Consider the following 22,873-nt stretch of genomic DNA (forward strand, 5'->3'; position numbering starts at 1 on the left):
CCAATCCCAAAATCATATACGAAAAGAAAAACCCCAACCATAAAATCCAAACCTATCCCTCGTCAACCTCATCATCAAATCCGAACACTCCAGCACATCCTTCTCCTTCCCCTCACACGTCTTTACTAATTATCACAATGCGAACACTCCTTCGCCCGGCTCAGCGGCCAATACTCCCCGCACCTTGCACGTCTCTCATAATGCCCTTTCTTCAGACAATGTTTGCTCAACGCCTATTTACAGACCGTACTGCGTTCGTTAGTTCCAGCTGTGCTTGACCTTGACCGAGAGGAATAGGAACAGGCATGGAAGCGAACCAGGCTGTCCCATTTTGGATTTCTGTTCTTTTTTCAGGGCTTTATGGTACCTTGTTAGCTTTTCTCAACGGGAGGTTTTTGTTGGGAGGGTTTGATTCGCTTGAGGTGCTTTCTTCGAGGGATGATGGGATGTTTTGGAGATTTGGATTTTTGGGTTTATATATATTGTCAAGTGTAGATTTGAGGGTGGGTTTTGCCTGTGAGGGTGGTGTATAATTGGGAAAGAAGTTGAAGAGTGTAAATGGACTATAGGGGTATAGGACCTTTCTAAAACGAAGGTTGTTTGTAGTTTCATTAGAGCTGTAGTTGTCTTGGTAGTATTTGATGATATGGTCAAAGAGTGAGTGTTTGTGGACAAGAATATGCTTTGGATAATCAAAGGGGATAGATTCTTTGTTGAGATTATTTTCCTTTGTCTTTGGAATATGCTATAATACTTATACCTAGAGCTTCGGTCGACAAGCCCCCTAGCAGTCCCTTCGGCAATTAGTCAAGACGTACTAGGACTAGTCTGAGGTCTATACTGACCACCTCCTTCATGTTAACTAGCCAAAATTCCCGGCCCACAGCTCGTCATATAAGTCAGTTTCTCTCGGAAACTAACGAGATCCTGGTTCTTGAATGAGAGGAGTTATACCCAGATCTACCTGCTTCTTTCCCTCCCAAATTGTGACCTATCTAAACCAAGGTATATTGAACAGGCTTCTATATTAGGACACTATAACAAATGGGGACGGTAGGTAGATATGATATTTGAGACCTTCCAAGCATACCTACTTAGTGACTAACATCCCTTTCACTGAATATGGTTGACGAATTCCCACGCCCCGTCAGCCTGTATGGAACATATCTAACACTCGACTCGCTTTTACTAAGTCCAAGAAACGCCCACTCCACCACCACCTAGCGGCCTTATTCTGACCTCACAGTGATCTATTTATATCCCACGAGACCATTGGCCAAGAATGATACATCCGATCACACGTATCAGATGGCATGACGTTCTCCCCAGACTCCGGAAGGCATCCATCACGGCAACACCTGAGTCAGGACAACCCAGTTATATCAAGTCTCACTGAGTAGGTAACCCATTCTTGCCCCAGATGGATAGGACCACTGTATCCGCCATGCAAAATGTCTGGGATAAAGGTTCCACACGACGTCACCCACGTCGACCAGCCCAGGAAGAATACGAGGATATCTTGGCGATGGGCAAGTCAACGCCTCAAAGAGAGAAACAACAGCAATAGGGGAACAGCTCCCACCATCCGAGTACGAGGCCAAGCTTGGCTGTATCAATAACACGATTTATCGCAATCAGACGAAAGCCAGTATGTTGTCCAGAGTAAAAGCGCGACGTATAAGTATAAATAGGGCACCATCTACCACTCCTTCAACAGCATCAAACAATCAATTCTCAACAACACCCAAACCTCGATAATATCAAAGCCCACCAAAATGAACCTCCTCATCCTAACCCTATTCGCCGCCCTGACAACAGCAACAACCCTCCGCCGCCAAGACAACCTCCTCTACCCCTACGAAACCTACCGCTACTGGGTCCAAACCGGCAACTGGAAACTCGACCCCCAAGACCAACTCCTGGTCGTCAAGAACGGTAAACCTGCCGACGAAACCACCTCCATCGTAACCTTCCACATTCCCCCAACTGCCGAAGGCCACAAATGCAAGCTCCTCTTCGACCTTTGGGCCCGCGACGTCTCCACCGGCTCACAGCAGGCGGATGTATTCACGGCGACGAAGCCCACGGGTGCAAGTGTTGCCGATGCTAACTCGGACTCAACGGCGTCGCTGCAGTCCGTGTCGAAGGAGGTCGCTGATGTGATCGTGCAGGCTAGGGATGAGCATGTCGGAAGGATTAGGGTCCCTGCTCCTGGGACGGCGGACTGGGTTTTGGCGTATCAGGGATATCCGGAGTTTGAGTGTGGTGGGGAGCGGATGGTGGGGTTCGAGTTTGTGGGGGTTAACGATGCGGTTGAGATTCGGTGGGATATTGGGGTTACAGGGCCTAGGGTGCAGGTTTTGTGAGAGGTTGGGTGTTCATACTGTGGTGTTAGTGGATTGGGAGAGGGGGAGAGGAGGGGGTATGGGGAGAGTGCTGGGTATATACTATGAGTTGTTTAGATGGGTGATCGACTTTCGGGTGTAATTATCCTTTAAGAGCTGAGGTCTCTTGGAATACATGCGTAGTTTCTTTTCTTGTTGAATTCCCATGGTATCATTAGAATCTGGTAGAGACAGTGAAGAAAAGGAAAAAGAAGATGAGAGTAACAGAAAAGGAACATAGTTCATCCTCGCATAGTCATACTGAATCATGATCAATCTCATATCCGTCCTTCGATGTTCGTCACATAAATCGGGTGCGGGTGCATTACATAGTTTGGCTTATGATACATAATATGTGGTGATCCGTACCCCAAAAATAGTAAGCTTCAATCTGCTGCCAGTATTCGTACTTCTGAACCCACTTTCACCCCATGGGTCTTTCCCGCAACGGTCAGTGACATCTCCAAATCCAACACATTGCAGTGATGGATGTTGTATGTGACGAAGTCAGGGTAAATGCCCATCCCTGTAGTCACAAGCCGGCCCCCAACAGTGGCACCGTTGGGGTGAAGGACAAGGCCAAGCATATTACCGACGTCGACCGGCTCGTTTTCTTTTCCGGTGGTAAAGACTATTGGATTCGGAAGATTCAGAAAAGCCCCCTTCAGGCCAAAATGATGACGCGAGGAATGGTAGTCGTCATGGGTGTTGCTCTGACTGAAGTTGCCCGGTGCAATCACCAAAGTCGTGGATTTGATGCTCATGTTGACCCAATTCAGCCGGACTGACTGCACAACGCCCCCAATATCGGAGCTTGTGTGTGAAGGTTTAATGCCAATAATAATCGGGATAGGTACTGGGTTATCTAGTTGGATGGCACGGGGCCAGCTCACCTCAACTATATACGAGAACTCCGGCACCTTCGACGAACCGAAGAGCTTCTGTGTCTTTTGCTTCAAGGTCAATTCAGCATTTTCCATTCCTGGTAGCAACCGTTGGCTCTTCACCCTCTTCTCGACCCCGCGTGACTGAAGGTCATAGCTGAATGAAAGCCCCGCCGGTGGGGCATGTCGCATTGTAATAGGCAAGGTAGCCTTTTCAACCTCGAACGAGCCCGCACGTCCATATCTAAGCTCAGCTTCAAGATAATATTCAACGAAGCCCTCGGAGGAGGTGCGCCAGCCGCTACTGCTCGAGTAAAAGCTTGCCGGTAGAGTGCTGCGGGCTAGGGTGTCTTTGTCGAGTGGCAGGAAACTCTCCGCCCGGCAATGGCCTTCCAGCACTTCATCTGTGGGTCGTTCAGGAACAGTGAGTGAGAAAGGCCAGGTGAGCTGGTCGTCAGCGCTGCCTCGGGGAAGATGTAAGGGCCCGTGGAAGAGAACCAGTCGTGGGGGACGGAAAAGTTCCCAGCGACCGCGGTAGTGGCTGGTGCTGGTGCCGTTACCGTTGTTTCTCTTTACTGAGATTTTGGTCTTCACACGCCCAACGAGTGCGAGTGTCACTGTTGCCTCGGGCGCAACGATATGTGAGCGACGCACCACATTGCCGATTACCGTGTCCCCGCCGACATATGTCCAGCCCGGAGGTGAGGCTAGGTCAATCTTTATGTTGGCGCTACCGATTGTCGCAGTACGCGGCATGTTGTGTTTTTGTTAAGGGATAGGGGTAATACGGGGCACATGGGGATGTATGTCAAGAATTTAAAGGAGGGAATGAATTGCTCAAATAAATAAATCCCCCGACGTCATCAGTGTTAGTGAGAAGAGCACTGAAGAGGCTGAGTGAGCATCGCCGTCGGGCAATAAAAACATACTTCATATGGTATTGGTGCACGCGACCAAACTATACCCCACTGGGACTAGCCGGTGACGATCACCTCCTTGTTAAGGCTGACTGGCTCGGAATATATGGCCTCAGGCTGACAGCCATCATTTCGTTGTAAACACATGATCATATGCACACCTGCAAGTCTCTCGAATAATATACAACTTAATAGAGTTTAAAGCAAGCCTACTAAGTTTCCAGTTATGAGCATTCTTATGTACCTCCTCGCGGTTTGTGATAACAGGGGGTAAAACGTAATTGGAAGAACCAAAACTGACGTGGATGTGGTTCGTTCCGAGCAAGGATGAAGCGCACTTGCAATAGTTATAGTTGGTACTAGAAATTAAACCAAGTCTTAGGTCACTCATGTACTTGTGTCGGATATGGTCAACCATCTCAGTATATGTTTTCGGACTAATATTCCTGCCAACTTTGCTGTACTCCCAGAACAAGAAACAAAGGTCCAGTATAAGCTATACAAGCTATACTACTTCCTTATCTGGCTTTCGGGCTAATATTTATAAAAAAATAATAAAGGGCAGGCAACATCATATTTTATCTCTAAAGAAGAAACAGACCCACTCTACACCTAGTATGGATACAAAATCACAGTTTATTACTAACATTCGATAGATTAATCCTATACTGACTTATACTAATTAGAAAAAGAGTTATATCGATACAGTAATTAGATTATGTAATAGATACAAAATATCCTGGCGAAACACAGTCCCTGCTACCACCCTTAACAGTATATAAAAAGACCAAAAGAATATAATAATCCTCGACTAGGATATGTCCTCTAGGATATGGAATAACTCAAGTTTGCGCTTCCGACAACTGATGCGCTAATATTGCTCTACCACGAGCACGAATATATCTTACCTTATTGTAGTTACTAATTATTGAATACACCAATAAAATTACCTAGTATTGCAGGCACCTGACATGTGCTTGGTGAATAGGCGGCCTGCTGAATACTATGGGAATCAGGCCACATCTAAAGAGTCCCATGATTCCCGCCTAGATAGGCCTTCTTGATAGTTTGATAGGATCATAAATCTGATCGTTTTGGAACTGTATCTTGCAATATCTTACCCGATTCTTCTTCACTAATAGCAGCATTATTGACAACAACCATTTGAGCGAAAAAAGAGTGATGATGGCTCCCCTCGAGATCTGGGCCTACTGGGCCTACTGCTAGGCCCAGTACGCCCAGATCTCGTCGTGGCGTGTTCTCCTGGTGTCGGAACAACCGATGAGGATGCCTCAACTGAATATTCCCAGGATGAGGATCCGGTCTCATCTACACCTTCCGAACATAAGGACCTGACCTGGGCCACCCAGCCACCGCGGGACCCCCAGGGCTCCATGCCCACGTCCGACAACGCCCCTGGTGGTACTTGGTAACCTACCTTTCGCTCCGGGAAATGCTTGCACCGGCTAACTCTGGTTGATACTGCAAAATAAATGGAGCGGGTGTGAACAACAAGAAAGAAAAAGCAAAAAAAGGGTGCATGTCATCGTAAGGTCTCCAACATATCCAGGTCTAAAACATTCTGTCTCGTTCATATCATCTAAAAGTTGTGGCTCTACTGCAACTTGCAAATAATGCCCCTTCAATTCCTATGTATGTTCCCCTTATTCGGATGTTCTTTGGGCTTCCATTATGTGTGTATGACTACGTTGATGACCTCAAGAAAAGAAAACTGCCACCACAAATTCTGTAAGCTACCCGCTCAAATTTCTGTTCCCTCCCCAAACCCTTTCCTTCAACAACCAACTACTAGTACCACACAACACTTTTATCACAATTTTGTTATCATTCTGAAAATGGACTCACCGAAGCCTCAGAAAGAAGCCGTTCCCCAACTCAAATCTGAGTTCGAGAAGAGGGCCCTAACGAGAGGGGTCTCTTACAGCTGGAAGCGCCTTTTGGTGATTATTTACAGAGAGGACGGCACCGATGCTGACAGGGATTTGATTTCTCTTCAAGACTGCTTCCAGACGTATTTGGTTTCTCGAACATCACAGCGCTAACGCTCCGTAGGAACGACGCTGACGTATCGTATACTGCAATGAAGCACATCTTTAATCTTCTTTTGAATATCGGACCCTCCAATGCCTCCCAGGCCCTCTTCGTCGTCGCCTACGTCGGACATTTTCTAGTAATGCCAGAGGATGGTCTAGTACTCATGTCTGCTAGTGGCAAGCAGACTGTCAAGTGGTCCGCCTTCAGCTATAGCTTTATGCTCTGATAATCCTATATCGACCAAAAGAAAATCACTGGTAATTACTAGACTTAACAATAACCGACGTAAGGAATCTCACTCTGATAAGAAGTATATATTTTCTTTCAGCCTTCAAAAACTTGCTCTTGTGGTGAAGGTGATACATATTTGAGAGGAATTTTTGACTTTCTATAAATGGGTCGACAAAAGCTATGTTAGTTCACTCGAACATGTCTACCCAGTTCTGATTCCTGAGAACGAAGAGCGAAGTTCCAGCTCACTGCATACTGAATACTACCATGAGACACGTGAGTGGGCCGAGGTTCGGACTTCTCCGTACTATAGTCGATAATTCGAGAAAATTGAGAATTACCTAGTACGCACTACGTAATAATAGAATTTGTTAATAAGAATTCGCTAAATACTACAGTAAACTACTCTGTGTCTGTCTAGTATGTGCGTGTGTATATAACCTACTTAAAAATTTCATTATGACCGGGTGGTCGATCTAGACCGCCGTACGTACTACGGGAAAAGAGCAGATGAACAAACACTATGATTTAACTTAGCTTGGCAACAGACTCATGAAATGGACATACAGCGCCAAGCCAACCGGTGAAACTAGCCAATAAACAGAATATATCGATGCGCTCCCATGCTAGGTATTTTGTTTAGTATACTTAAAGGCGCTAAAAGATGTAACCTTGTCTGAGTCATTTACTATCCGTTATCTTGCTTTTTGAGTCCGTGTTCCTGGATCGAAATCCGAGCAAAAGCTCCATCTCACCTGCCATGGATTTCCACCCCAGCGAGCGTCCTTCCGCAGGCGAACTCTTCGAATTCGAGCGATTCGATAAGGGCTATGACGCGGAAGATATATGCTGTGTTATCTGTGGTGTCCCAAGCTTTGTGAGCTCTTCTTCAAGTCCCCCTAAAAGCAATAGCCCGCTTATAAAGATTAAGGTGGTGGAAGCAGAAGTGCGAAACAAGAATCTTGAGAGGTACAAGTGGTTTGTACCGCAGGCCATCCGAGCTGAGGATTATCACTATGAGAAAGATTGGGATATTGCGAGCCTGCCAAATCATGATCTACCGCTAGAAGTACTCGGGCTAGATGGTGGGTTACTCTTTCAACTCTCATTCTTGTACGAAAACTATAATCTGCCGAAGAGATTTCTGATTCCTTAGAGATCGAGATCGACGGTGTGCATTATGGGGAGCAGTTGTCAAGATTAGAACCCGTGCGTTATGGGGAGCACTCGTCGAAATTAGTCCACTATCTATATACGGAGTACCCGTATGTAACGGTACATTCGGAATGCCTTGACATGATGCAACGTCTGGTAGACTATCGCCAGGCTCTTCTGAAATCTGGAGTGCCGGTTGGCCCAAAGCGCCCTACGACTCTCAGCCAGTTCTATGAAGTGTTTGAACAGCGATTAACTAGGGTGCATTCTGATTATCCCCTCGGACGCAACGGCTCGTTTAACCCCCGTCGTGTAGTTGAGCCACATTGCTATTACTTTCGGGACACCAACCTCTTTCACAATGTCGCGTGGGCTTTTGGAGATCAAAACGTCTATGTGAGTTCTGCATAAGTATAACCTATGGTGCTTCCATCCCGTCACTAACACCCTGCCATTAGGAATACGAAATGGCACCATGGCCCATACCAGGTCTCACTCAGGAGATCCTTTCATACCTGCGACCTCTTCCGCCGTCCTTGCAAGGGCACTCTGGATTATCTCTTAAACTGGAGGCACTACCCACCGAGCTCCAAGACATGATTTATAAAAGCTTACACCCTTTTATCAATCCCGAGCAGACATGCACCCGTTCCTTACCGCCAAGGCTGTGGCGTGACTTGCTTTTCAATCGGCAGATTTTACCATGGCTTTGGGATTTAGACATCTCCGCCCTACAGAGCTGCCCTGTGGCATCCGATTCGGTGGACGTTCCGACATTTGAAGCAGGAGTTTGGGATTGGGAGCGCCTTGTTCGCACCCTTGCACAAGTGAGGGTGTTTGAACCGGGGCAACCTTTAGAGCATGCTCCCCTCCGCCTGCGGAATCGTCGGCGCGTCTGGAGACTACTAGAGGAGGCCGAAGATGAAGATATTGAGGAGTGGCTCGATGCTCATGTATATAAGAGAAAATGACACGGATATATGAAGATACTAGTAAAACCATGTTATTTAGCCGAGATTCAGTAGCTACTGTGTATGACCCGAATACAACCCTGCCCCATTAAGAACTAAGAAGCTTGGTCAGGGAAGAGAATCTAGAGCAAGTATTTTTAATCCCGCTGGCCACGGTCAGTAAGATGGTATGAGTTCCACTTCGGCTATGTGGATTACCATATACTAACGATATATTTCGAAGATTTATCTTGAAGCTAGCAACGTCACATTGCTCTATATAGGGGCTTTGGAATTTGTAATCTAACTATGATTGAGAACGTTTCGAGAGACAGAAAATGTTGGAGAATAGAAACAAACCAGGGCAAGATGACCACCAATCTCCGAGATGGTGGCTTAACGCTCCCAACATCTTCGCCCAGCCCCTGAAACTAGCCCATAATGGAATATGTTTAGCCCACTAAGGAAGGCAAATCTGTGCGCACAAGCCCCCTAATAGGTGACTCGATCAAGCATTGCTCCATTACGATCGGATAAATCGGATGGTCCGTTTAACTGTAAATCCTTTAGCTGGCTCGAACCGAACCTCTCTATAATTCTTGGCGCGCATGGTATAGTACCCCGTAAGCAGCCATAGGGACAACGACAAGACTGTATTTACATTAGGTATAGGTAACACCTACGAAGGTATTGAAACTATAAACCGTGTGGCCAGCGTGACCCCCAATCAAATGTAGTACAAGCTACAGTTCAACGACAGTAGATATGATAGATAGGAACAAAGATAAAATAAATAAATAAATAAATAAAACTAAGCCATAAGAGAAGCAACAGTAATGGGTTTCCAAGTATTTACCCGCACACGCCTCGAGACTAGAAAGCGCTAGCATGAGACCGTGTTCTTTGGATGTTAAATACTTATGCACAAAGTAACGGTGTTTTAGCTAGACAGCCCTTAGTGCCTATCACTAAGAGCCATAGTTCTTATACAATCTCTTTATAACATTAATATCAGCTTCACTAGCTACTGGGACCTGGTCTACATACCCTTGTCTTGTATACTTTCGAGAGCTAGCTAACCGCAATTCCGGTTACATCGCTTCGAACCCAGAAGTGGTGTCCCTCGGCATCCAGTATACCAGCTTCGACTAAACTATCCTAAAGTAATGAGGGTTGGGGGATCAGAAATAACATAAATACTCCCCATTGTCTCGTTTCCAAGATGGAAGACAACAGGATATGCCAGCAGCTCAGGAATAACGCATCCTGATTGCTAAGTGGCAGCTAAGAGGCTGTTGTTTCACCTCTCGCAGGCAACCCTCGTCCGATCGTTTTGTCTTGTTTCTTTTCTATAATCATCATCGCGCCTTCCTACCGGGGAAGTTCTACCATTGGAGATAGATTCATTCTTTACCTGACTTTCCTTTTGTGCGCAATTTTCATCTCTTCTGGCACCACTTTCGCTTATTCATGGCTTCCTCCACGGAGAGAGAACAGCCCAAAGCCAACATCTACACAGAGTGACAACGTGACGGCTTTGGCTGCAGTGTCAACAGCTACCATAGAATACTCGTCAGCCGTCGCGATAGAGTCTAAAGTATCCTATCAGCTATCTCAATTAGCTACCGTCCCGGCCATCCCTCTTCCGACGGACCTCCCATATTATGATATCCTGAATCAGGTTGCGGGCCTCATGCCGCCGCTTCAGACAGGTAGCATACAGAAAAACAGTGTCCAAATGTTGGCGTCTATGAGGGATAATCTAAGGTCAAGCGAGAACTCGACCACGGAACACCTCCACGAGCGCGCAACCGGGCTCAAGGTCATGATCGTCGGCGATTCCATATCTCAGGGCCGAGGGAGACTTCACGTGGCGGTATCGGATATGGGAGTGGTTCCAGTCTCAAGGAGTAGCAGTAGACTTTGTTGGGCCTTATACAGGCACGGTACAGCCTGATAAACCAGCACCGCCGTCCCTGCCAGTATTATACGGGGAACCCCAACCAACAGGCACGATCAAAGTCAGTGGGGGCTACGCGAAAGAAGTGTCATCGGATTTTCCAAAAAGTCATTTCGCTGTTTGGGGCCGTGCTGCTGCTGTGGATAAAGGCCTGATCAAGGAGGTCATGGCAGCTCATCCAGCTGATTTGATGCTGCTACTACTGGGCTTCAATGATATGGGGTGGTTCTACAGTGATTCGATGGGTACTTTGGACAGTATTCACACGTTGATCAGCAATGCCCGGGCTGCAAATCCAAAGATTAAGTTTGCCATTGCTAATGTACCACAGCGGAGTTTCATTGGTGGCCGTGAGGATCTTCCTGTTAGCACCAATATATACAACTCTCTATTACGCGATACTATTCCTAAATGGAGTACCACAGCTTCCCCAATCCATCTTGTTGAGTTGGAGGAGAACTACAACTGTCAACCTAGCTCATGTCCAGTGGGTTCCGATGGACTTCATCCAAATGCGATGGGTGAATACCAAATCGCTCGCGCCTTCTCGCAAACCCTAGTAAAGGATTTCAGGATCGGATCATCCGCACTGAGTATACCCAGTGATGTTCCTGCCAGGCCCTTACCGGTACCTAGCAATTTCAAGGTATTCACGAGTCCTGGTGGCGTAACTGCAACATGGGATCCGGGTAAGTCACCCTGCAACTAAGTCCGTAGCATCCTTTTGCTAATTGAAGATATCTAGTCTACGGTGCGTACAACTACGACGTTCGATCCAAGATCAAGGGCGGTATCCCAAATTTCTCCTCGGGTAGCGTATCCTCCAATCGATGGGATGCTACATGGCCTATAGATGGGTGGGAGTATGAGGTTCAGGTGCGCGCCAGTGCTGGGGACACTATCAAGGGCGACTGGACCACTACTTTAACCGCAACGGCCCATCCCCAGACAGCGGAAGCCCCTCGGAACGTGATTGTTAGCGCTACCACGACTGGTTTCGACATATCCTGGGATCCCCCCATAGGTTCTTACAGTGACTCTGTTATCGAATATAACGTTCTTTACTGGGACAAGGACGCCGAATGTGATTTTATTACCGGAGCCGCGTTCACAGGCACTTCGGCCCACATAGATAGCCTAGTTGCAGGGCACCGTTACTTCGTGGCTGTTGAGACCTGGAATGCCGCTGGCCAGGGTTTTCCAGCTGTGGTTCGAAGTGTTATTCCTGGTGCTGGCACTCCACCACCCCCAACGGACCTGAAGATCATCGCAGCAGATCAAACCACGGTCCATCTTACGTGGGATAGCCTCTCTGCTGCGGCGGGCTACCGGCTTTATTTACGCAACGTAAATGCCACAGGTAGCAAGCTTGAGGCGTTGAATTACACAGTGGAGGCTGCTTGTAGCGATCAATACTATCTGTTTCCCGGTACATGGAACTATGAGTGGTGTATTAGCGCTTTCAATGGAAATGCGGAGTCTGCCAAAGGGAAATGTGTCCTCGCCCCATCCCCGGACAATGACAGTGGCGCGGCACCAACCTGCCCACCCGCTCCTCAATAGTGTCCAAATGGTGGTAGCGTCGGGGGTGGCAGTGGTGGAGGAGGCTCAGGAGGCGGTAGTGGTGGTGACAGCAGCGGTGGCACTACGGAAGAGCCATGGCCGGTAGTTACCAATGGTCAATGTAAAGGTCCGGATTGTAAGAACGGCCAATGTACGGGGCTTCTTTGTGCTTCCTTTGGCTGCAGTGGATCCGGCTGCTTGAATGGCGTCTGTACTGCCTTTGGGCAATGTACTGTCCATGGATGTCTTGGATCCGGATGCAGAGATGGTGTCTGTGTGACGGACGACTGCATCACGGCCGGCTGTGTGGGAGATGACTGCCGAGAAGATGGAAAGTGTTCTGGCGACAGTTGCATTGGCCTGGGCTGCTCTGGATCCGATTGTGGAAAGGATGGTATCTGCACCGGTCCGGATTGTTGGGAAGGGACATGCAGTAGCAGCGGATGTGCCAATGGGATTTGCTCCGGTAGCAAATGTTCGAGTTATGATGGCTGTGTCGGCAAGGACTGCAACAACGGTTCTTGCAAGGGAGACAGCTGCAGCAGCTGCTCGGGCTCGGACTGTCGTGACGGCGACTGCACCGGCGACTGCACCGGCGACAATTGCATTGGATGCACGGGGCCTGACTGTCATAACGGCCAATGTACTGGTTCGAACTGCTACGGCTGCACGGGTCGGGATTGCCATCATGGAAACTGTAGGGGAGAGCACTGCAGCAGCTGTGTAGGATCGGATTGTGTCGTTTCTAATGGCAAGAGCGGTTGTAAGGGAAAGCATTGCACCAGCTGCACAGGTCTCGGTTGTTCCTGCTTCGGATTGGGCTGTGGCTGCAATGGGTCGGGATGCAGCGGCTGTACTGGACTCGGGTGTAGCTGCACTGGGTTGTTCTGCGGCTGTACAGGTCCTACATGCAGTAGCTGTCGTGGTCTGAGTTGTATGTGCAGTGAGGCTGGCGGTTGCAGTGGTGGGGAGGAAGGAGGTGGTGACGGCGACGACGATGGGTCGACACCAACAGATCCGTCGTGCAGCATCAAGGAGACGGCCACTATCTGCGCTGAATATTGTACTGTGACGACCAACGCAGCTGCCGTGGCAACAACCTCGTGCACATCGTCCACTTGCATGCCAACTGTGGGCTGCAGTGTGACTGGGACGACGACTTCGACAATCACCTCGACGAGCAGCGCTGATTGTCCCCTCGTGACGGATATTTCCACCGGCAAGAACCCATCTGATAACTGCAGGCCATGTGCCTGGGCCTTTGACACGGTTTCCGATGTAGACTCGGAAGGAAATCTGAGAATTCGAGACGGCTTTCAACCTAGCTATGCTACTATTACGGCGCGGGCCGTAGCTCCTACTCATGCTGGCCTGGAGAAGAGGGCCCCTGCGGAGACTGTTACTGCCCTTAGGGGTTGCAAGTTCACACCGGGGGCATCTGTTACCATCCCAGCCTACAAGGGGCCACAGAACTATATCCAGTCAGCCATTGGTGGAGAACTTCCTGCCTCCCTTTCCATGTCCAGATGGTACAGCAAGACGACAGTTGACTGCGCACCCACGACCACCTTGATTTCCGATCGCCAGATACAGCCTTTCCTAGGGAATAACGAGCAGTCACCAACTATCGAACATTGCTGTAAATATCCTTCTGACATCTCAGATACGTACTCGAAAGGCATTAGAATTGCGGCTAACGGCTCATAGATGAATTGAACTGGATGGACGACTTCTGGGATTATCTATTTAGCCAACAACACTACTCCTGCGAAAACTTCAACCGACTCATGTTCGACAATTGCAACAACCTCCAACCTGTTTATAATAACTTACCAGGGGACGACCATTGGGACTTTATTGGCATAACTCAAGAGTTGAATAAAATCAAGGGCAATGTAAGTTAGAGTTTCCGGTGTTCAACAATTCTGCTGACACGATACGATGGCAGATAGGGGGTGACTACCAAGCGGATGTTGTCAGGCAAAGTGAGAATGTTCGCAAGAAAACTATCGTGCCCCAGAAACCGTGGAAGGCTTCGGAAAAAATAATCAAGGGCCGACTGAAGGTACTAGAAAAGATTGTTCTTGCTTGTGATATATGGACTTCAAGCGCCATCTTCGGTCCACTTGATTCAACAAATTATAGGATATACTCCGCCTTGTATGTGATCTCCAAATCTTTAGATGACGTGCTTTAGGGAACACAATATTAATCATTTCTCCTAGGAAAGATATTGATGCTGGTCTAGCGGCCACATATAGATTTTGGGTGACAAATATCAGGATTCCCCAGCAGATGGCGGCAGGCAGCGAACAAGCTGCACTCCTGGTCACATCCATTGAGACTGGACTTAACACCGCAACTGCTAAGGCAATGGAAACAGAAGATGGCGCAAATCTTCTGAGCGAATATCGCAAGGCTTTGCAGGCTATACGTGAGAGATATCACCTTGACGGCGCCGAGAACGTGTGCAACAAGCCTATCAATTTGAATTGGAATAGGGCTACTACAGGTGGTGCCCCGAGACCCCCCCTTGCCCGCCGAGATTCGTGTCCATTCCCAATCACGACCAAAATTCCTACCAACTCTACTAGCACATCTACTGCTCCAACAAAGACCACCACATCTTTATCTATTCCAACGGCGACCAAATCCAGTGATCCAATTTACTGCTTCAATGAGCACAACGATGGCTCCTATGTACCATTCAAAGTCACCGGGGCAAAGGCAGCGATGGAAGCACTTTGCTATAACGGCAACTCACTAAAGCCTGGGGGACCTCCATACACGTATGTCTACAGTGATCCCTCTGGGATCAACGTAATTGGATCTGTTCAATGGGCCCCCGATCAGTCTGGCTGCAAGCCAGAGAAGGAAGTCGAGATGAAATTCCACGTACGTGCCCTTTCCTTCCCATGTTATTCACAGCACTAATCACGCCTTTATAACTAGTGTGAAACTTCAATGGAGCATTGTTTCTCCAAATGTAGAAGTCCTACCCAGGGCTACGGTGGTGCTTTTGTTGAAAATCAAGGGTTTGGTTGCATTCAGTGGATGCTTTACGCGCAGAAGAGCAACACGCAGTGCAGCTGCAACGAAAATGGGTGTACACCCGATAGCCCTGCATGCTGTGCTAATGGGTCCTGTGGTACGAGTAATGCGTTGATGTCGGCGGAGATGAAGTTGATCTCGCTGGATGACGTGGATCCTGCGCTGAGCCTAAGCCTGAACATGAAAAGTACGGAGGACGATTGAACTCTTGATAATTGCCCAGGGTATCAAGGAGTGACGGTCGTACTCTGTATTCTGTCTCGCCAACAACTATTACATGTACTATTCTTTCTATATTCATATATCCATTATCGTTGTTGTCAGCTGAAGCTCGCCTCCTGGTAACAGGGCCGGTGAGGGTAACATCTCTCCAGTCCATCCCAAGGGGTATCTACGAGCAGTATCTAGCTTACTACTTTAAACTTAACCTACAATTCTACAGGTATCATAGTAAAGCTCGCTTTAATATTACCAGAAAAGAATGCGTTCAAACCTCCGATTTTGGGGGGAAAGAGAACGGGTATATATTACATCATATATAGAGCCAGATGGCCCAATTATAATTGTCCTCATGGCCCGTCTGTTATTTTCACCAAGTTTCCCTGTCCATTCAGTCAAATCAATATAACAACATCTAAACCACTTACTGACCGTGATGTCTGGAGCTAGAAAAGTCTCCCTGAGGTGATAAGTAGGTGGGGCAAGTCTATCTTCTATGAGGAATCCGACATGAAATTAGTACACGTAGACGTATGGAAAGGTTAAGCACAACAAAGACTGACCCTGTAGATAGAGCTACATATTTGCATTGCAGTTCCTTAACTTCATCAAGGCGTTGTTTTTCCCACGTTGGGCATCCTCCTCTTTAAGAGCACCCTGATTATAGCCACTTTGTCAATTGTCGCTCGCAGCGTTTTGGCCTCTGGGTATCTTTATCTCGGGAAATCTCCGTTCTGTGGTTGTCTATGCATATATGTGATGGGAGACAAGAAGAGCGAGAATTAAGAAGTAAAGATATCATAGAATGGTCAGAAATGAAAATTATCTAACGACTTCGTTGACTTGTAGGGAAGACATGTCTTACAATGTAACAGGCATTTGCGAGAATCTTCCGAAAATCGGCTTGATACGTTTCCTTTGTTCAAGGATCCTCACTGACCCCTGCTGCAGTGACATTTCTGACAATACATCGATCTTCGGCTTCTTCATTCCATCTGAGAACCAGCTCATCCTGCCCCTCCGGAATTCTTTGCTCGAAGACTTCTTCAGGGGATGGAAACCCATAGAGGGCATTGCCTGCAAGGGCAAGAGCTAGGAGATACAGTGCTCCAGAATAAATGGGTTCATCACAGTCCCAGATGGCAGTGCCAAACCTAATGATTTTCGAGATCAGCATCCAAACGCGTTCATAGTCCAAAGTCAAATGGCGAGGCATTTAGGCGCATACATTGTATTTTCGGGGTCTTTGTTGTTTTTGACATATTGCTGGTCAAGCCGCCATCCAATCCTCCAGGGAGCATTAACGGCCCGAAATAAAACAAGTCCAATGTGCTGACCAACGTTAGCACTTGAATAATGCAATCATTTCATTTCATTAGTCTTACCTTGTAATGGAGCCCTTGTCCAACTTTATCAACTGATGCAGGCGTGAAAGAGGACACTCTAGCACCTGTGCAAAGAAATTGAAGAGTGATAAAATGAAACTGGACACGGTACCTCCCAGACATAAAGAACGGGTCATCAGTGGCCTAGAAAGCAATAATGGGGCGCTCGAAGTCTCTCAGCTTGAAATCATGCTTGGGCTTTCTGACAGCTGAGAGTACTTCCTCTTCGACCAACTCATTTTTGATCCACTGAAATGATTAGAAAAAAGCATTAATTCGAGGGAGCAAAGTGATCTTACATAGTAGAGGTCAGTTGCATCATGAGAAGGAATCCCGTTTCCAGTTTTCAGGAAGAAGCCCAGGATGAACTCTTGGGCCCGTACTTTAATTGTGAGCATAGTTGGTCGTCCATTAAAGGCAAGTCTGCCTTCTGTAAACTCAATAAGCCAGCGGATAAACTCTTTGGGTTCCTTAAGTGTTGGAGCTGGATACCCTTCTCCAAACTTATAGCCTTTGGACATATTCTTTTCGGTGAGAAATCTAACAGATGGATGTGAGTAGAACAGTTTCTACCTGAAGAATATATCGACATACTCCTCGTGTTTGCGCACCCTCTCTCTATAGCTTTCTTTGCTCTTTAAGGATGATCTGCCCCTAGTTCGTTCAGAATCTTTCTGTCGGTGGTCATTTGCATCGTATCCCCGCTGTTGACGAAGTTCACGGCGAGCTTTTATTTTCTTCTCAAGCTGAATAGCCTTCCATTAGTCAGAACATTTGGCCATGTTTTAATACGGCAGTTGAGGTCAATCGCAATACAAGCGAAGAAGCCACAAAGGAAAATGTGGTAAACGACGTATGTATGCAAGACGAGACCTTGGGAGAGAGAAGAGTGAGAAATGTCAAGGTGTGTATTGCCGTATTTATATTCAAAAAGTCGGGGCGAAAAGCCTCTGAAGTAGAACTATGATGGGAATCACTTTTCTCCATTTTTCCTTAATCCAAACGGAAAGCTTGATTTGAATAGTCATTATGTAAAGTGACTAAATTAAGTTATTCGGCCCTTATCTTCGTGAGGCCCTCATGAAAGTGATGGGCTTGGTCGTATAGATCGGGAAGCTTTAGTCTCTTATCATTTTAGAGACCTTGTCGTAGTCACGTGAGGGCCGACAGATAGCGAAGAGCGGCTGCTCCCGGATCGCTCACGAGCCTGCTAAGAGGTATCCGGGAGCAGCCGGAGCGGCTAGTGCGTGCTCAGTGAGCAATCAGTGAGTGGCTCTGAACGATCAGGGAGCACTCACGTGCTACCCTCATAAAAGCGGCGGCACCCGTATCGGGCAATTGGACGGAACTTGCAGAAAAACAATTCAGTTATACACTACTAGGATGCGTCAGCGACCGCGACGTGCATGCCACCAATGCCGGCGGCTCAAACGCAGATGTGATGGCAAACTGCCCTGCTCTGCCTGCTCCTATTACGAATATACGTGTGAATATGATAAAGCCGCTCCACGCAGACCTGCACCGGGCCCTACTCCCCTACTGGAAGCATCAAGCAGGGCAAGCCGAGCTAATGAACCTGCTATTGGAGTCTTGGTTCCGATGGCCAGCACTGAAACAAAAACTGGCTATCTGGAGCCAAATAAGGCGCGATATCTCACCCACGATTCATCTGTAGCTCAGGCTAGATCTGTTGGGATGAGGCTAGGATTACCAAACCCTCCACGTTTGCATTCCTTCGGGTACCATACGGGGATTCGACAAGAGCCTGAAAGCGACATAACCTATCAACTTACCCAAAATATAACTTGGGGCCCTGTGAGAGCCTGTATTGATGTTTATACATCTGTTATCCATCCCATATTTGGGTTCATGAATATGGAGGAGATTTTCCGGAAGGCTAAGCGGCACTGGGAAGGGGATTCTCAAGGGTTCGCGTTCGAAGCGGTTATCAGTGGTATCATTGGATTAGCCTCCCTATTCTCCAATTCTCTAGATCCAAGCAAAGAGACAGAGATTATTCTTCATGCGAAGTCATGTCTAGAAGACCCTGTTGTCAGTCGCCGCCCGTGTCAAGATCTAGTTACCGCGTGGATTTTGAGAACTATCTACACTCGTGCTACTGGTCGACCAAACACAGCATGGCTGCACAGTACGACTACAATGCACATGATCGAAATCACAGGATTACATTGTGACCCAAAATCAACCACCCTTTCCGCGGAGAGCACCAGTCCATCTCTTCGGGACGCCACTGATCTTCGGCAACGCATCATCTTAGTGGCACAAAGCCTGCATACCATAATCGCTTATGATTACGGGAAGACGGTTCTGCGCCTCGCTCCAGTTGTCCATACGAACATCCGACCTCGACGGGGAGATCTCACATTACAGTTATATGAACTCACAGAGAAGATCCCCCTCACACCACCCGAAACAGATCCAGTTACAACACAGGCTGAGCTCGTTCAAGCCATGGAAAATCTTATGCTAGTGACAGCGGAACATGACTTCCTGTTGTTGGCAAAAGCGGAGTTATGCTTTGCTCTTCATCGCCGCATTCAACTTTTAGACCTCGGTCACCATAAAAGACAGGTCCAGCTTGTAATCGCAGCAGGTACCGCCGCACTGCCTGCAGCTCGTCGGCTAGCTACCCTAAACCACCCTTGGTGGGGTACTACAAGCGCAGCCTTTCAATTTCTGTGCATTTGTCTCTCCATTAATACCACTGAGAGTCTTACGTGTCTTGAGCAAATTATTGAAACCCTGGGGACTGTGGCCCAGCGTTTCAACACACATCTTACACAGGAAGCCCTTCATACGGCTCGCCTCTTAATCGACGCATGCCTCGAAAAGAAGAATAAAGAGGTAGCCATTCTCAGACTTGCCGGGAGAACGCCGTCACAGGTTCCTACCCCTACGGAAGGACTTGAAATGACGATGACAGACGAGGATGTTGCTTCCTTTTTACAGGTCTGGGCGGGGTCGCCAATTATGGATTTCAACTCCTTATATGACAGTTAACATGCGTAGAGCTTATCGGGCCCGGCTTACATCTGACCAGAATGTACACGTCAAGCCTGTCGTTCAAGGCGTTGAGTTCGTTGGGTGAGAGTACGAAGGGCAAACAGGGATGCAATGCCCACGCCCAATCCAACAAGACGGATACCCATATAGCTTGCGCCGCGATAGCCCTTCAAAATGTCGGCGCCATTATTGTTAACTTGGCTTTCGACAGTGCCGGCAAATCCAAGTCCAATGGAGATAGAATACTTCACAACTGTGTTGACCAGCGAGGCGGCCAGTCCCTGGTGTTCTCGTGGCATGTTATTTCTGAGTATAAGGGTCCCGGACGGAAACGATATATCCCTATAGGAGCGATTAGTACTATTACCTCTTGATTATTGTGGGCTCCTGCAAAAAAGAGTGTTGGTATGACATACATTCCCGACGGGGTCAAGATCGTGACGACAAAGGCCTGGGCCCAATATATTTGGTGAGCAGGCAATGTCGCCAGTAGTATTTGCCCACCTGTGAATGCTAGCATAGCTATCAACGTAATGGTACTCGGCGGTAGTCGCGCCAGAAGAAAACCTGTGGTCACTGCAGCCACGAAGCCTGAAATCGCAGAGGGCGCCCACTTAGCAGTCACAAGGAGAGGGGTGTCCCCTTTGATCTCTTCCATGAATTGGAAGTAGTAGACTACAATTCGAAATCTAGACCAACCGGCAGCTATACAGCCCAACACCCACGCGACGTTCTCCGAAATATCGATTAGGGAAGCAAGGGGCACATCGCATGGAATTCAATCCAGAGAAACAGACCCAGGCAGATGAAACTGATGATCAACAAGACGTAGACGTAGACAGTGGGCCAACCAACACTTGGTCCCTGGTTCCAAGCAAAATTGATCAGGACCAAGGCAGTTATACCCTGCGAGCCTCCCAGCAGATCAACATGTATCTACCATGGAATTTCATTTGAGAGCCCTGAGGGAGAAGATTTTGGAATGACAAGCATTCCCCGGACAGCGAAGCCGAAACATACAATCCCCATCACCCAGTAGGCCCAAGGCCACCAAGCACGTGGAGCGAAGAGAGATGAGAACGCGGCCCCAACAATATAGCCTTCTGGTGCAGTGGCACCAAAGATGCTGAAAAACATATCTTTCCGCGGACCCAGGGGATACGTACGTCTCAAAATAGCGAGAGCTTTAGGGAGTAGGAAGGCCGGGCTAATGCCTTGCGATGCCCGGCAGGTGTCCAAGAAGATCTGGTTTGACCAGACAGAAAACCCTCCGAAAAGTGACCCGAACCCAAACCAAGCAAAACCACCAATGAACATTGACCGATGTCCATAGATATCACCCAGTGTCTTCCGGCAATCAGGATGAATGTGCCAATGGTCAAGTTATACGCGGCTGGATATGCCCGGCAGTCGTGGCTTTGAAGCTGTCTCCAATTAAATGGAGTGGCACGATAGCCTGTGCAAGACCCGCCTGGGTCATGAATTGTGCAGCGCAGACAACTTCGACAAAGATAGTCTCTTGCAGCAAACTCATTGTTAGCTGGGCTGTCCTTGTGCGTGTGAGATGTGTGAAGCCGAGGGGCTGTGGTTCAGATTCGCATTTTGGTCCCGACGAATCGCTTGAAGGTCGTTCAGTAGTTCCCTCGTTCATTCTCCTCGTGTCAATCTCCGGAATAAGGTGGACAAGCGGATTGTACGGGTTCTTTTTAGGGTGTCATTTCTTATCGGAAGGAGTAACGAACGAGTGGACACGCGCGATTAAATGAGAAACTCAGTAGGTAATCCATTGACTTATCTTACAAGAGCAGATCAGCAGGAGAATTTTTTCAGCATGATCTTCCGCTTGGTAATTATAGGTAGAGTCCATGGTTATCCGTATCGGATTTCCGGTACTCATCCGCATCGGCTCCTAGTCGACGATCACATCAATATAAATAGATGTCATCTCGGGCAGTCATTCGGTATTGTACTCAAGTATTCAATTGTTGACTGCGTTCTGGAGACAGAGCATCTCATCTTGGAATTATCCATCTCGACAACAGCACAAGCTCTATCTCCATACTCACATCCACATGTCTCGCGCCATGAAAGCTTTACTCCTTACAAAAGAACCGGAAGCCTCTGCACCCACTCTTTCCTTAACCAATCTCCCCATTCCTCTTGCAACACCTGGCTATGGCCTCATCAAAGTCCACTTCTCCGTCATTCAGCCATCGGATAAGTACAACAGCATCGGCGGGTTCCCCAAAACTACCTTCCCTCGTATCCCAGGCCGCGACTATTCCGGCACCGTGATCGACATAGCACAAGGACCCAGCAACGCACAGCTGGATCAACAAAACAGTGTACAAAAGCGGCGGCGCCGAGCTGGGCGTCGAGCACGATGGGTCGCACGCCCAATACTGTTTGATACCGGAGGCTATGCTGGCTGAAAAGCCCAAGACGCTCTCTCTCCTCCAAGCAGCTACCATCGGCGTTCCCTTCACTACCGCCATACGATACCTAAGACGGGCAAGGATAAGGACCGACGATGTAGTCCTCGTCTTAGGAGCTACCGGCGCAGTCGCATCTGCCGCCGTCCAGGTCGCAAAAGCAATGGGCTGTCAGCATGTGTTGACTGCGTCTCGCGAGGAAAGCGACAAACCGGATATATGGATAGGAGGAGACGTCATGGCAGAGGTTCAGAAGCAAGGCCCATTTCTCACGGAGGGGAAGGTCGGAAGGGGGTTGATGTCGTTGTCGATACGATTGGCAACCTTTTCCTTATGAATGCTGCTATAGAAGCTCTCGCGTTGAGAGGTCGGTATGCGTGGATCGCCTCGCCGCGAGGTGGTTCATCTACACGACTCGATCTGAATATATTTCGGGCTTACCGTAAGGAGATTGGGCTTGTGGGTACAATTCTTGACTCTCTAGTGTCGAGGATACTGCTGAAGAGATGCAGACTTTGACTCGGTGGTTCGATAGCGGGGTTATCAGTCCTGGGGATGAGTCGATCTTTGACATAGTGGGCTTGGATGATGCGGTTGAAAGAGGATATAAAGCGGAGCTAGGAGCAAAGCAGGTGGTGATCGCAATGGATTAGACCGCTAAAC

General features: G+C 48.1%; 9 protein-coding genes across 9 annotated transcripts; 6 read left to right on the forward strand and 3 right to left on the reverse strand.

Annotated features, from left to right (window-relative positions):
• Window positions 1-1,775: 1,775 nt before the first annotated feature.
• On the forward strand, window positions 1,776-2,366 carry BDW43DRAFT_306014 (uncharacterized protein; the record flags this gene model as incomplete). The annotated part of the gene is made up of 1 exon (XM_032045928.1): window positions 1,776-2,366. The coding sequence occupies one exon, from the start codon at window positions 1,776-1,778 to the stop codon at window positions 2,364-2,366; it is 591 nt and encodes a 196-aa protein (XP_031905968.1).
• A 202-nt stretch (window positions 2,367-2,568) lies between these two features.
• BDW43DRAFT_73336 (uncharacterized protein) lies at window positions 2,569-4,165 on the reverse strand. The gene has a single exon (XM_032050449.1). The coding sequence runs from the start codon at window positions 4,022-4,024 to the stop codon at window positions 2,771-2,773; it is 1,254 nt and encodes a 417-aa protein (XP_031905969.1). The 5' UTR covers window positions 4,025-4,165; the 3' UTR covers window positions 2,569-2,770.
• Window positions 4,166-5,277: 1,112 nt separating this feature from the next.
• BDW43DRAFT_260618 (uncharacterized protein) lies at window positions 5,278-6,853 on the forward strand. The gene has a single exon (XM_032040231.1). The coding sequence runs from the start codon at window positions 5,820-5,822 to the stop codon at window positions 6,246-6,248; it is 429 nt and encodes a 142-aa protein (XP_031905970.1). The 5' UTR covers window positions 5,278-5,819; the 3' UTR covers window positions 6,249-6,853.
• A 233-nt stretch (window positions 6,854-7,086) lies between these two features.
• On the forward strand, window positions 7,087-8,628 carry BDW43DRAFT_260624 (uncharacterized protein). The gene is made up of 4 exons (XM_032040232.1): window positions 7,087-7,348; window positions 7,403-7,556; window positions 7,628-8,022; window positions 8,085-8,628. Exons 1-4 carry the CDS (start codon window positions 7,232-7,234, stop codon window positions 8,595-8,597), a joined length of 1,179 nt encoding a protein of 392 aa, XP_031905971.1. The 5' UTR covers window positions 7,087-7,231; the 3' UTR covers window positions 8,598-8,628.
• A 1,641-nt stretch (window positions 8,629-10,269) lies between these two features.
• Window positions 10,270-15,354, forward strand: BDW43DRAFT_296466 (uncharacterized protein; the record flags this gene model as incomplete). The annotated part of the gene is made up of 8 exons (XM_032044220.1): window positions 10,270-10,446; window positions 10,478-11,225; window positions 11,282-12,098; window positions 12,132-12,862; window positions 13,807-13,994; window positions 14,048-14,259; window positions 14,325-14,994; window positions 15,052-15,354. 8 exons carry the CDS (start codon window positions 10,270-10,272, stop codon window positions 15,352-15,354), a joined length of 3,846 nt encoding a protein of 1,281 aa, XP_031905972.1.
• A 1,382-nt stretch (window positions 15,355-16,736) lies between these two features.
• Window positions 16,737-17,782, reverse strand: BDW43DRAFT_296468 (uncharacterized protein; the record flags this gene model as incomplete). The annotated part of the gene is made up of 5 exons (XM_032044221.1): window positions 16,737-16,898; window positions 16,962-17,003; window positions 17,054-17,294; window positions 17,349-17,509; window positions 17,732-17,782. The coding sequence occupies 5 exons, from the start codon at window positions 17,780-17,782 to the stop codon at window positions 16,737-16,739; spliced, it is 657 nt and encodes a 218-aa protein (XP_031905973.1).
• Window positions 17,783-18,137: 355 nt separating this feature from the next.
• On the forward strand, window positions 18,138-19,775 carry BDW43DRAFT_306020 (putative C6 transcription factor; the record flags this gene model as incomplete). Its single annotated transcript, XM_032045929.1, has 1 exon — window positions 18,138-19,775. One exon carries the CDS (start codon window positions 18,138-18,140, stop codon window positions 19,773-19,775), a length of 1,638 nt encoding a protein of 545 aa, XP_031905974.1.
• Window positions 19,776-19,825: 50 nt separating this feature from the next.
• On the reverse strand, window positions 19,826-21,429 carry BDW43DRAFT_296479 (MFS transporter; the record flags this gene model as incomplete). Its single annotated transcript, XM_032044224.1, has 5 exons — window positions 19,826-20,120; window positions 20,195-20,467; window positions 20,545-20,714; window positions 20,766-21,125; window positions 21,229-21,429. The coding sequence occupies 5 exons, from the start codon at window positions 21,427-21,429 to the stop codon at window positions 19,826-19,828; spliced, it is 1,299 nt and encodes a 432-aa protein (XP_031905975.1).
• Window positions 21,430-21,538: 109 nt separating this feature from the next.
• On the forward strand, window positions 21,539-22,863 carry BDW43DRAFT_319388 (alcohol dehydrogenase; the record flags this gene model as incomplete). The annotated part of the gene is made up of 4 exons (XM_032048906.1): window positions 21,539-22,123; window positions 22,158-22,504; window positions 22,576-22,669; window positions 22,702-22,863. The coding sequence occupies exons 1-4, from the start codon at window positions 21,851-21,853 to the stop codon at window positions 22,861-22,863; spliced, it is 876 nt and encodes a 291-aa protein (XP_031905976.1). The 5' UTR covers window positions 21,539-21,850.
• Window positions 22,864-22,873: the final 10 nt, after the last annotated feature.

Source organism: Aspergillus alliaceus (assembly GCF_009176365.1).
Source record: "Aspergillus alliaceus strain CBS 536.65 unplaced genomic scaffold BDW43scaffold_2, whole genome shotgun sequence".
In the NCBI taxonomy this organism is placed as follows: Eukaryota; Fungi; Ascomycota; class Eurotiomycetes; order Eurotiales; family Aspergillaceae; genus Aspergillus; species Aspergillus alliaceus.